This window comes from Tinamus guttatus, unplaced genomic scaffold (genome assembly GCF_059628265.1).
Source record: "Tinamus guttatus ecotype Peru unplaced genomic scaffold, ASM5962826v1 Tinamus_guttatus_pri_ptg000423l, whole genome shotgun sequence".
In the NCBI taxonomy this organism is placed as follows: Eukaryota; Metazoa; Chordata; class Aves; order Tinamiformes; family Tinamidae; genus Tinamus; species Tinamus guttatus.
This window is the reverse complement of record NW_028288957.1, coordinates 4,590,604-4,604,895: the sequence shown is the minus strand read 5'-3', so window position 1 is coordinate 4,604,895 and position 14,292 is coordinate 4,590,604. Positions and strand designations below refer to the sequence as shown.

Below are 14,292 nucleotides of genomic sequence, written 5' to 3'. Positions count from 1 at the left end.
GGTGCGGTCCTTTGTCACTTAAATACATTTCTGAAGTCTTGAATTACTGGAAATAGAAAAATCTCAACACTAACCACATTGTATATACAATATCATCAAGCCAGCTTAAATAAACATAGATTAGAAACAGCTCACACCGAGTAAGAAAAAATAACTGCTGTTCTAAGCAGCATTCATATTAAGAGCAGTTAAAATCCACTCTAGAGAACAGAAGTAACTATAAGGACTGAAAAAAAATGAGGTAATACTACGTCTACTGCTAGCAAACATCCCATATGCATGCTTGCACAGCAAGTGAAATACTACCTATGCTACCCATTAGTACTTGAATCTGTATCCTAACTGGAAAATATACTGACAAATATCCTGAAACCTGCACACTGATTGTTTCCCAGTCGGGATGACACTCAGTCAAAACGATATAACATTTCTAGGTAGTTTCATAGATATCCTAACCCAAGGGAAGAGAAAGGGGTACAACACTCAAAGACTGAAAAGAAAAAAAGAAAAAAAGAAAAAAAAAAGGAAAATTCCACCAGCATCATCTCCAAAGAGTAGATACCAATTCAGAAACTGTTCATATTCTCTAATGCACAAACACAACAGTGATATTTAGGCTAGCCTGGAATAGGTTTAGGAAAAGCAAAGGATACCACCAGACTTTCCAATCGGAGGCAGGGCTGGAGCTGCGAGGTTCGAGCTGAAGCCCAGGCAGAGCAGTGCAAGCCCCTCTCCGCTTCCACTTACGCTGCATCTGTCCTACATACAAATAACTGGAGCTACTTGTGCTTCAGTCCAGCTATTATCAAAGCCCTGAAACATTTTATTTTGTGCGCAGCAATTAGAACCATTCAAATAATTGGTTGCTCCTTTGAATCCAGACTTGGCACTCGGAGATTTTGTCAAGCGCTCTGGAACGGGATGCAGATAATGTGCCACAGAATTTGTGTGCGCACAGTGATGAGTTTGGAAAAAAAAAAAAAAAAAGTCTTCATTAGACTTCAGACCCGCTTACTCCTTCAAGTGAGCATTGTCACTCCAATTCCTATAATTAAATTCATGATTTTGACAGCTGAAACCACAGGAAATATTGCAATTTTAGTCAAAATGAGCTGTTACCTTTCAGGCTGTTGCCAAGAATATTGTAAGAGTTCCTGCCACGTGTTTTAATTTTATCATAACTGAATCTTCATCCATCTCACTTCATGTCTACAGCAAAGATCTCAAAAAGCTTTCCTTTTATCAGACAATCTGGAAGTCCAAAACAAGCATTTTTACCATAATACCAATAATACAGATTTCTACTGTAACATAATTATTATACAAAGCAGTTTTACGGTTTAGCAAATTACACACACATACTATTTAATATGATCCTATGCCTCTGTCCAAGTGAGCCTATTTTCCACGTGTGGAAAAGTCTGAAGCCAGTAATACTGCTTCAGACATGATAGGGAGCTTGTACATCAAATACCCTGAGCATACGTCAGCTTGAATTCATAGGATCTGTACAGGCAACCTACACATTATTAGCCACATGACATCAAGGTGCTAAAAATATTAAGCATCAACCAAGTTTTTCTGTCCGTTTTTATTTTTCAGTCAATAGTTGGATGCCAGCACAATTCCAACCACCAAGGAAGAAATTTCATCTCCAATTAGCAGATATCACAGGCACCACAGAGACAATAAAATGTTTTACAATTCAAAATTGCATTCGACAAGCCACGTGCGCCATCATTCAGAAATGTTTAAAGCAGAACAGCACATAAAACACAATGCTTGAAAGATGCATACCCTGTATAATTTATATTATTTCTGCACCTGAAACAAAGGTGACTTAGTCACAAAAAGAATGAAAAAATAAAAGCAATGCACTAAAGAAGCAGCTATGCCACAATGCTGCCCCCTTCCTAAGGCAACATGACCATGAAGGAGGCCTGCTCTGCATACAGCAGAATCACCTATAAATACCCAGAGGTTCCAGTTCACAACTGGGAGAAGTTAGAATGAAAGCAGGAACCCCGCTCTGATATCCAAAAAGCAGGTAAGTATGTTTAGGGACGTGTCATTTAGCAGTGAAGACCATTTGCAAAATTTTCTTCTCTTTGCAATATTCATCTAGCAAACTTACTCATCTACAGAAAAAGACAACTTGAACTACCAAAACTGACTTAATATTGAAAAAAAAAAAAAAAAATGAAACCTGAAAGCAATATGCTAAAGAAATGAAAAAATTCTTAATATCTTAGTTCACAGTGCACCACAAAAACAGAAACAAAAATCTTATATAACAGCTTCCAAATTTCAGAGGTTAGGCTTTTGTTTCAATTCCGTGTATTCTGAGAAGTGCTTCACCTATCAACACTGTCAGATTCTTTTTTTCCACTTTGAAATACAAAACTGTATTAGTACCCTCACCAGCACACACTGTTTTTACCTTTTTTGTCTCTTGGAACGCTAGGTCATCAGTAGTGAATCACATCCACTTTAAGTTAACAACAGTTCTAGAGAAACCACTACCTTGCTGGAAATTAAGTAGATACTGGGAGCAAAATAAATTAAAAAATAAGATATTCCAGAACTAATTTCTCCAATTAAAAGAGACCTGTAATATCTGGAAACTCTAGATTCTAGTCCCTTCAATACTTTTTTTTTGTGTTATATAAAGTAACACTGAGCAGACCTCAGGTTTATTTAATAATTTCTCTATACGGAAAGTTGGTTTGTTCCTCACAATTAATTAACAGGGTTGAGTCCTGCCTCTCCAGAGGCTCTCTACGAAAGCAGAAGCTGTACTTCAGACTTTGATCTCACAGATGTTTGCAACAGTTTGACTCTGCCTATGCTTCAAAGAGGATTATAGCGTGCTCAAAAATTCTTTGACCTGCAAAAAGAAACAAATATTGTCAATCAAATGAAGTATTTATCAGGACAAATAGACAGCAACGATGTTTACGTCCCCAATTGTTTATGCTGTGTTACAAGATACAGTAATTAGGTAGACTAAATTAGGGCTGGCTACGCAGTTTCTTGTCTGTTAAGCACTTGTACAGTCACAACAGCTGTGCTTGAGCAGGCACAGAGCTATGCATTGCACTGATGCTTGTTTCTCCAGGGCTGCCAAAGTACAGCCCTACACCAGGGAATTAAGGGCCAGGCTAATCTAAATGAAAGGAAGATAACGATTACGTCAAATGCTGTAGAGTTTATAATATACTAGGTCACAACTGCTCGTGATGCTGTTCATGCCCTGTGTTAACAAACTGCCCAACGCATCTAGTTAGTAGGTTCCTCAGAATGAGAGGCTGGAAAAGAAATAAAGCAACCTCTAGCAAGAGCACAGCACTCAGATTGGATGCTAGAGGTATTTCAGTTTGTGTTTAACACAGTCTCCAGTATTTTAACAACAGACTGAATGGCCACAGGGACTAAAAATTAATGGCGAAATTCTGAACCACAGCATGATATCTAGAGCCTTGAATCAGAGATCTGTGATCCTACACGGAGACCCAACAGAGCATCTCAAACGATCCTCCTGACTGCAGGGCAAGCGACATCCAAGGCAGACAGCATGCCAGGCGCGTGACAGCACAACACTTCAAGGTGCAGCTGCTACACACAACAGCCTTTTAAGTTCGAGTCCCAAAGTGTCATATCCCAAATTGTAGGGAGACGCTGCGCTTGGAGCTCCCTTCTCACCACAGCAATGCACGACTTCTTCCCTCTGCGCTGCCCCCAGCCGAGCGTGCCGCAGTAACCACTGCCTCCTTTGAAAGGAGGGATGGCAGCGAGGGCCAAGGCACCTTCCTTGTGGGATACACCTGAGCTCTACAGGAGCCAAGGAAAACTGCGACTGGCAATCGACTCCTCTCACACTGGGGAGCATCCTAGTAGCTGCCTTTAAGGCAGGCAGAACTGGGAGCGCTTCCCACTCCACCTGCTCAAGTTGGGCAACGGTATAGAAGGAAACCAGCTCACAACAGAACATGGCTGTCATGTTATTGGCAAAGGCTATCATACATTGACCCTCATCTGCAAATAATTCGTCCAAGCATCTTGTCCAAATTCGTGCTGTGAAATAGAAACAAATCTTGAATCACATTCTGAAATTCTGAGCCTTCCTTTCCTACTTCAAGACTCAAGGAGAAAAAAAAAAAAAAAAAAAAGTAAAATCCTTTCTCATGGAGAAGGGAACAGAGAACTGTGCTAATATTCTCACTATAAGGGTGTCACGAGAAAGCAATTCCCTTTTTAAAAAGCATCACCTGATGAAGCCTATCATACTGATTTGCGTTAGACAATTTCAGGATCGGTCTTTGGAACTGAGCACATCACAGAGAAGGAGGAAGCGGTTTCCTGGTCCCCAGGAAACAAGAGCACATTCTGGAGGCTAAAGCACTCAGTCTTGGGAAGACTGGGGAAGCTCAGGACCTCCACTTAGGAAATAATAAAATAAGGCCAGCCCTGGGCTTTGGCTGCTCCCAGATGAGCTGACAGCCACACAGGGGTCAGCTCCTCCAAAACTCCCATTTAGGTACCTCAGATTGGCTTCATTCTCATGGGGCAGATTGAAAACATATTCACTTTACACCTGGGATGTCCAGTTGTTCCATCAATTAACAAGCTTATAAGAGGAAAGATGATAAAAGCTGCTATAAATCAAAGGACATAGTAGCTTTTCCCCAAAGGTAATCAAGTTGTGCTGAAGAGGGGGGAAAAATAAAGCACAATATCATTGCTACCCTCTGTACCTTACTGCAACACACACACATACAAAAAAGTCACCTTGTCCTCAGCTGAATCTCCTCATGATTCAAATGCCAGAAACCTTAGCAGTTAGTATATCAGAGGTCTTGATGGTTTAGCCTAACCTTAAAAAATTTTATATACCTTTATTAAATAAATATATAAAGCACCCTTTCATGCTAACTAAAAATTAACTCATCTCCAAACAGAAATTTCAGCTGGGCATTCTTCTATACCGAACAATTTTTTTTTCAAGTATTGAAGCCAAGTTTAAAGAAGCAGTACCGAGAAGGATTTTGAGGACTAAAAAGTATGGCTGAAAGGGACAGTTTTGATGGTATTGCCAAGCTAATCAAAAAGCCTCTAACTTAGCAGTACTGTAGCAGGTTGCGTGACTCCTAATTATGTGAATTTAACTCCATGGCTTAAACATTTTAGAAGAATGACGACACAGTGAAGCCTATTAATTTTAAGGCAAAGGATGCTTTTTTGCACTAGCTGTACAGCTGTTTATTAGCATAGACTTAACAAGAGCTAGAAGGATTAGTCCCTTACTCTCTTTTCCTTAGCTAGAAAGGTCTGCAAAGCCTAGAACAGCCTTCCATTGGCTTGCTGCTTTTGGTTAAAACTCAGCTCCCGGTTTAGTGAGGTTTTGATTTCCTGTTGTCGTGGTTTTGCACTGCATCTTCACACATTCTGCCTGAGACACCTGCCTTACATCTGCATTCTTCTCTCTCTGCCTCAACAGCTCCTTTTTCTCAGACTCCCACCACATTTCTGAGGATATCTGAACCGTCTCAGAAGTGGAACTTAGCAAGTAACAGCTCTTTTAAAGCACTGGGGATTATCTAAAAGTAGTCATCGTATTTGCAGACAAAGACAAGAGGGGAAATTCTCTGCAATAGGCCTGTTTTCGATTAAAAAACAAAATAAAACCTCTACATAGGAAATTACATGGATACACAGGTTCAAACTTCAAAGAACACAACAAGCTGAGATACAAGAAGGATCCTGAATTCATTCAGCAAGCTGGCAATTAGCCATCATGATCAATTTGTTCTGCTTGTCAAGGCTTACCTTTTCAGTCATGTGATCATATCTGTCCTTTTTGCCTTTGAAGTCTTCATTAACATCTAATGTTAAAATAGGGATTTCCTGTAGGTATTCAAAATCAGTTCTGTATTGGAATAGGAGCAAAGAAAGAAACATTACTAATGGCAAATAGGACATGGTGTGAGTTGCTATCAGAGTACTCATCTTGGAAATTTCCATGAGAAGTGTTTTTAAATACAGCCATCGATTCTGACTATAAGAATCAAAGAAGTTTAGATGTACAGTGACGCTTCTAGGATAAGCTATTGATTCTTGAGCATGGAATTCCCCCAGCAGCTCATGTTCAACTCAACTGAATATTGCAATATATTTTTAATTAAACTTGCCATTTCAGAAGAAAGCTCAAGTTTCACTAGTGCAAAAAAGTATTAGGAAACACCCCTACAGAGATCTTATAGTGATCACTAAACAAATCCTACCGCAATGTTCTATGCTGAAGCCAACTTTCGTGCTTGTAATGAAGCTTCTCCAGATATTCAATGGGAATTTCTTGCTCTTCATCTCTTCCACGCAAGTAAATCCTATTTAAGCATTTCTAAAGACAAAATATATAAATACATTTTTTATATCTACCTAAATATGTGTATGTAGATGGGTTGTGTTTGCAGAAGGAAGAAGCAGCCTAATCTTCCAAGGCTGTTTTTGCCAACCTCTTCCTACCAGGCTAAACATGCCACTCTGCCTAACATGAATATGCAAATTGCTAACTAAGTTCAGGAGAGTGGAAACCTTATTCCACGTGCAGCTGACATAACCTGCTGACTGCATCTTTCCTACCAAAAGAAAAGCAGGAAAAAATCAAAAGAAAAACAAAAAAAAAAACAAAACAAAATAAAACCCTCTGACTACAAGGAAAGGTCTCAAAAAGCTTTAAATAAAAGGAAGACCAGACAGAGCACAGTGGTATGGGAATGACATTACAGACAGGCATTTCAAGATCTCGTTTGGTATTTCCGGCTTTAAGAAACCCAGTTTTAGAATGCAATCATGCACTACAAGCCTGAGCAGATCAAGAGCCTTAATAACAAGGCAATCTAAACTGTTTTGTTTTGCAGTTTAGATGGGTATTCTTGACTTGGAGGTGAGAGGCGGGAGCAGATGACGCACAATGGAGAGCCTTGCCAGGAGGTCCTCCCTGCAACTCCAGCACATGACACGAGGGAGTTGTCTACAACAGTAACTAAAGCCATAAGCAAGGTAGGGAAGTGACCTTTTAGTTACTATAACTCTTTCAAAAATCTTAATTTTTCCCTCTTGTGCCTTTAAGTTTCACCCTCAAGAGAGATATTAAGTTGTTATCGTTCTTAAAAGACATTAGATACTGAAACATCATAGCACTGTGCTAAAGCATCACATACAGCAAGTGCATTCATCTGGCTTAGCTCACTTGTCCCACATGAAAGGGCTTTCCTCCCCTGCCAGTTGCCTGTGGCATGAACTATAAAATATTTTATTTATCATAGCAATGCTCCTATGGCAACTTATACTTTTCACTCGCTTTTACTATCAATGCTATTTTCTGTTTTCTTTTATCATTTAGACACAATGCTTTTATAGTCTGGAAACAATTCTCACATTTTCCTAATGGACCCAAATATATGTTGCTAGGACAAAAATACCAAGCAAGAATAACAAACATAAATGTATGGCAAACACACACACAGGTCTGAGATACTATAACTCTGATGGCAAACTGTAAAGTCAACAGCAACAGAAAATATACACAACATCAGCTGTAACACTTGTGAAGACCATTCTTGTATTAAGTATTTCCAGTGTTTCCAGCCTGTGTTACTATTAACTCAAGCAATATCATCTTCAGGGAACTATTACAATCTGAATTGAACTCTGAACAATAGGACTGTTATGATGAGAGGCAAGGCTAACTCAAGGTTTTGAAAATACACGTGCCTACAGTTTAGTTCAACCTTTAAGTTAACTTCAAGGATATTGCCTCAACTGCTTCCTGGCCTGTTCCAGATCTGATCCCACAGCACTAAAGCTAACCATCTCCCAGCGCCCAGAAACAGGCTGGATAGGAAAAATCCTGCTTCCAGGATTACAGGTAACAGAGCTCAGCTACAGGCCATTGACTGGAGCTCACAGGAGGCAGCCACGCGAATGCATCAGCAGGTCTTAGCATCCGGCCTCAACAAACCCCTCACTGCAGCCAGTCTTCCAGCAAGATTTTTTTTTTTAAAAAAAAAAACTCTCATAAAAATACTACTGACTCACCATTCTCTCCATTGCTATTGAAACAAGGAAGAAGACAGTTCATCGCAACTGTGGGTAAATTGTAGCAGGAAAGGGCTAGAATTTCAAATGCAAATGTTTCCTGCAGAACCCAAGAGAACTGTGACCTTATTAGCAAGGCTTAAAGGCATGGTATTCCTTCCTCATAAAAAGGGCCTGCAAGTACAGCTAAAAACTATTTGTTTTTTGTTTAGTTGGTTTTTAGAAACAATACTGTCGAAATATACACAAAAACAAATCCTCACAGAGCACACACTCCCATTCTCTATGAGACCATAAATGTTTATTCCTCACCTCAGGAGTAGCTCTGAGATAAATGATGCCATCCAGCACTAGACTTTGACCAAACTGCTTGTTCATCCAATCGTGCCAGTCTTGGTAAATAGTCCATTCGGTCTCATTCATACAATCAGACTCGTACAAGTTAGCTGCAAAGATGTACCTGCAAATGTGAAACACTTCTGTGAGCAAAGAAAAGCTTGAAAAAGGTTATCATTTTGCCTGTATTGAACACTCAGCAGGAGGTAAGAGTGTCACTGAGCAGTCATTTTGTGACTTTTGAGGTATCGGAAAAGTTGGCATCCTTATCTCTAACTATTCCTATTGCAGTTGTCCGTCGAGTTGTCTGCGGAGAGCAGTCAGGTACCTGCTCAGGAAGAGCCCACAGGCCACCTAGACTCTTTACCTCGCCACTGAAATACTGGAATCCTTTATTTACAGCATACTGGAAAACAAGAAGTCCTCCAAAATTATGACAGGATTCAATGCTTGAGTCTGAGGTTATGAAACCAGCACCTGATAGGGATGGCTATATGAAATAGCTAGAGTTGCTGCAAAGAGCAAGAAAGAAAACAAGAATAAATGGCAGATTAAGAGACAGTTATTCGCAAGGCCTACTTCCCCTGCTCTCTTTAAAGAGTAGCAGGAGCACGCAAAACACAAGGAACTCACTCACAAAGAAGATACTTCACACACTTAATCAAGTGTATACACCAAATTTATAAATCCTCAAACCAGAAAAATGACTGCACTGTCAACACCTTAGCAAAAAGTTAAGCTGTTTATTGATACTCCTGTGACTCAGCACTATCAAAACTATAACCAAAGCAGTCCTAAAAAATAAATTAAAAATGACACACACACTCCTTTTGCTTTCTTCACGTGTTTTATTTGGGAGGGTTTTACCCTTTGCTGCAACGACCCCAGGCCCAACGTACCTGTCGCTGTAGACAGATCTCTCGAAGAAGACGACAGGATTCTCGGCCTCGCGCAGCTTCCCGTCGAGGGAGCGGAGCTGGGCGCGGATCCGGCTGAGGCACGCGTACGTCTGGAAGGTGAAGGACCACCGATCCGGCTTCTCGTACATCATGCGCAGCACGTTGCCACCGCTCCTCTGAGACGTGGTCAGCTCCTGCTTTTAAACAGACAGAGCGGCCCTCTGAGCACGTAGGGGTAGGGTATCGGACTACGGCACAGCCACTCTACTGCATTAAAGCTGTTCAAGCTCTATTTCATGTTTGGTGCCGTTTGCCTTTCAAACCTATCTATATACAAGACAGAAATGCAAGCAGTCAATTCCTGCTACAGCCCTGAGCTGAACGAACACAACTATTTTAATCTGTGGGGTTTAAAATGCTCAAGAAGCATCACAAAACTTCCATTGCTACATGCAAACTTCAGTAAAAGAATGACAGCTTTTCAGAACTAGAAGTCAACAGCACGCTAGCTAATTCATGCTCCTTGAACAAATGTGAGCCTAACTTGGTAGATAGGCTAGCTTAGTACTTACTGCTTGTGCCACGAGCACTCTGCCAAGTTGTGGCCTAGGGGAGGCAGCAGGGCAGCCTAGGGATGTGCCCCACACGGGTCTGAACAGGGCTGCTTCCCTTTGGAAGGTGAGAGTTGGATGTCATGGCTGTAACATGGTCGTAACAGTTTAACAGGCCTAGGGCCCTGTCCACAACACGTCTTCGCACTCCCTAATCAGTCTGAAGAGATGGAGCTTCAGTGACATTGCACAAGCCCCTCTGTGTATCTATACCTCATCACCCGAAAATGAAGAGGTATAAACTCATCCTCTGGAAAACATGGCAACATTATTGATTAACACTATAGTAAAAAGTCTGATATTAAGTCACTTGAAGTATTTCAGGTTACAGCTGAAAAGAAAACTCAGCTTTCATTACAACTAGTAATGAAGAAACAATACATTTTAATAAAAATGAAAAGGTGAAACAACATCTTTTTGCACAAAGCTACATTAAAAGAAAACCACCAAGACTTTTTCAGCTATTGACAGCGCAAGCACCACTGTAAGATACACTGTGTGGACGCAGACACAAACAGTGCACTCTCCCATCTGTACTAGAGGAATCTTGCTTTCAGTGTTTCTAACAAATTTTTAGGAATCAAGCATACTGCCACAAATCTGCAAACCAAACCAAGCACTGGAGAAAAGAGAAGTTTAGTAGGTCCAGCTTCAGATATTATTGTGAGGGATGTGGAATTATATCTAAATCACAAATACTTTAAGAGACTTGACCTTCAAGGAACTAGCATGTCAGTTATTTCCTTAAAGAAAAAGATTTTCATCTGGCTTTGTAATCCATTTGCTTCACTATTACACTCCCCCTTCCCTCCCAAAAAACACACACAAGCAAAGCAAAACAAACAAATGACCTACTAGAACTTTCTAACTCAGAATAAGGATAACTGAGGGGAAGCATATACTATAAACAGCTTAGCAGTATATTCATGATTTGCTAAGTATTTTTTAAGGTCACCTTCCAGGACCAGCTATGCAAGCCCCTGCTCTCACCCGGCCAGTTCACATGCACTGAAAGTTCTGCATAAAATTTAATGATGTTTATTCTAAAATATATTTTTTAGGCTAGATGGTCTATTTTTTAGGCTAGCCACTGGAACAGCATAAGCCAGCCTAATCAAAAATCATCATTTGCAATACAATGGGAAACCCAGTAACATAATAAGAATCAATGGACTGGTGGCAAGCAAATGTATGTTTTAAAATGCTTGCTTTATCAGATATATCAGTCTTCTGAAATTAGAAGAGTATCTAACCAATTGAAAAATTTCATCTTAGTTTTTTTCTAATCGTACCTCGCCATCCTCATCAGCATTTTGTTGAACATTGCACCATCTTGCTACAGGCTCAGGAACAACTTCCCATTCTTCATCAGCTTGTTTGAGAATATTCACAAAGGTTGATTTCCCAGCCGCTGCAGAAAAAAAAAACACAAGAAGTGTGGTCAAAAAAACAGCGATTCTGTCCCTCTAACTATTTCAGAATTGATTTTCAGGACCTGTAACTTAGTCTTAGCAAGGTAACTTAGTAAAGCTTGAATCAGAGAGCATAGTTCATCCCAAATCATCAAGGATTAAAGCCAGAAGGATTTCTTTTTCTTTAAAGATGATAATAATAAAAAAAGGGCCACAACAAATCTAAATTTAACAAAAGGCCAAAACAACAGTGAGGTTCAGTCCAGATCAATTATGTAAATTCTAGAAAGTTACTTTTGCTACTAGAACACACAGTCTTAGTGTTTTATATACAATTAATGGTCCAATCTCTGTTACAAAACTGTTCCAATTGCCATGTATTACAGCAGACAAAAAAAAAAGAGCATTTAAGACACATAAGAGAAATGAAGGGCTCACACTACCAGTTCCCCTCCCATAGGACAGGGAAGAGGCAGCCACCAGCTGAAACCGCTCAGGAAACCGAGAAATTTCAAGCTGAGAAAGGCTCCCCAGCTAATATTGATGTTATCAGGAAAGAAGCAGAAACTCTTTGCAATGTCTGGCCTCCGTTTCTGCGAGGAGCACGGGCTCGTGAGCAGCTGCCCAGCCCTTCCCAGCCGCTGGACAAGCCCCTCTTCCTCACAGGGCAGCAAATATTGCAACTCGGAGGTAGGGGCCTGCGCTCAAAGCAGGCATTAAGGGTAAACAAAAGCAACTGCGGGAGAGGCCTCATCCGGGAGCTCTGGGGGTACATCACAATTCCCGTTCCCAACGCTGTGGGATACGGTCCCTCCCGGTGCTTCCCGGCCTGCTCGCACCGCGCAGCCGGCGCATCCCGCCGGTACCTCCGCGCGGCCCTGGCCCCCACGCGCCTCCCGGCCCCCGGCGGAGGCGCCGCTCACCGATGTTGCCCTCCACAGCCACCTTCTTGATGGCGCCCTCGCGCCTGCCGCGCTTGGGAGGGGTGGCCATGGCGGCACCGAGCCCCTCTCCGCGAGCGCCTGGAGCAGCGGGGAGCGTGAGGCGCCAACGGAAATAACGGCCGCCCCTTCCGCTGCCGCCGCGCGCGCGCGCGCCCCGCCGCCGCCTTCAAATTTGGCGCGCGGCGGGAGCGTGACGTCACTAGCAGCGCCCGCCCCGCGGCGGCCCGTACGAGCGGCCGCGAGGGCCAAAAAGGTCCATACGAGGGGCCGGGACGAGCGCGCGGGCGTCCCACGCGCGCGACCGGCCGGCGGGAAGCGGAAGGGCGCGCAGCCGATCCCGGCGCGAGGGATCCAGGGGAGAGTAGCGGCAGGCGCAGCGCATCGATCGCCGAGCGCCACTTGTGCGACGAGCTTCCCCGTCCTCAGCGCGGAGCGGGCGCCTGGGCTCCAGCTCCTGCTCCGCGCCCTTAGAAACGCGGCAGATTCTGCCACAGCTTTTGTGACAGCAGGAAAGACAGCGGCCACCCCTTGCAGCATAGCCCCTCAGCTCCCTATCCGCACCCCCAGGACAGGCTCCCCCAGGATTCTGCAAATTCAGGGCATCTAACAAGGAAATGAAAAGGGCAGGAGGTTGTTTTATTGCTGTTGTGCCTGCGACACAAATAGTCACAGATCTGGACAAGGCGCGGTGTGTGTCACGCTCGCGTGTGCACAGCACGCAGGAAAAACTCTACCTACAAATGGAAGGTCATTTAGAAACAAGTTCAAGAAAGAAAAGACAAAAACAATCATGGTCAAACATAGCTATTTATTTTTTTTTCCTTATAAACAGCCTTCAGTTTCTTATTGAAAAAAAACCTAGAATTTAAATATTTTGTCCCGTCACATACAACAATCTGTATACATTATTTACATCTCTCAAATAAACATGTTGCAGATTTTCAGACATTCAACTTTTTTTTGCTTTTTTTAAATCCAGAGCTGTTTTGATTCGAAACGCAAATACCAATCCGTGACTACAAACTGAAGCAGTATTGGCACCATTAGCTTACAGTAAGGGTTCTCATCTTGCACTTCGTATTTTGCACCTTATTTTTTCCCATCTGTTTCAAGATTCTAGAGGAGGGAAGGTTAGTGTTGCTTTTAGAGCGTTTTTCTTTGGCCTTTAGAAATGGCCTTTTATTCAAACCTCATTCACTGTTACTGCGTGTCAAGGCAAGTGCTTCTGCAATACCGAGCAACACCGTTTCAGCACACAGAAGTAGTAAAACAGCAGTGAAAATACGTGTTCCCTCCGCGACATGTCTCTGAAAAATGTCAGAATTTGCAAATGTACAAAAATAATGAGTATAGTTTAGTGGCTATAAAAATTAATTTCCCCTAAAAATACAATACTCTATGAACAGTTTAGGGAGTTTGTTCCTAAAACAAACAAAAAATGTCATTTGATATTTAGCTACGCTGCCATCTTACCCTGGCAAGAGGAAATTATTATAAAAGAAGCAGAAAAAAACCTAAAAAAGGTTTAACACTTGGAACGACCAACGTTAGTCTCATCGGGTAAGGTGAAACAGCCAGGGAAAGAGGCCAGGCGATGGCAGAACTGCCAGTGGCTTTAGTGGTGCAGCCAGAAAACCCTGCTGGGCATTAGCCATGGAGGGAAGGAGGTCCAGAACATGAGGGAGTCGCCTAAGGAAGGAGGGGAGGAGGCTGGACTCACGCTGCAGCTTTTCGAACGGTCCCGCTCGGAGCTTTTATATACAGCAACAGAGCACTCTGGCAGGCGGGAAGAGGGAGAGGCGGGAAGGAAAACAAAAACTACCCGAAAGGATGTGGGTTTTTCTTAAGGAAAGTGTGCGCAACGATCCAAAACGGCTGGCATGGGCAAGAGGAAAGGGCAGTGTGAAAGGTAAGGAAGGTCAATAGCAGCAAATAGGTATCTTACCTGTTAAACGGGCAGCAGGGAGGTGGGGAGAGCGAGCAGCTCCTAAAT

At 42.3% G+C, this 14,292-nt stretch overlaps 1 protein-coding gene across 2 annotated transcripts; it reads right to left on the bottom strand.

Moving 5' to 3' along the window:
* Window positions 1-2,786: 2,786 nt before the first annotated feature.
* DCK (deoxycytidine kinase) lies at window positions 2,787-12,355 on the bottom strand. 2 transcript variants are annotated; one of them, XM_088531672.1, is made up of 7 exons: window positions 12,279-12,355; window positions 11,236-11,354; window positions 9,333-9,529; window positions 8,410-8,557; window positions 6,282-6,397; window positions 5,827-5,926; window positions 2,787-2,887 (listed from the first exon to the last, which is right to left on the bottom strand). In XM_088531672.1, exons 1-7 carry the CDS (start codon window positions 12,346-12,348, stop codon window positions 2,861-2,863), a joined length of 777 nt encoding a protein of 258 aa, XP_088387798.1. In that variant the 5' UTR covers window positions 12,349-12,355; the 3' UTR covers window positions 2,787-2,860. The 2 variants fall into 2 exon arrangements, with proteins under 2 accessions (XP_088387798.1, XP_088387799.1); XM_088531673.1 differs by having other exon boundaries at window positions 9,333-9,526.
* Between the last annotated feature and the right edge of the window lie 1,937 nt (window positions 12,356-14,292).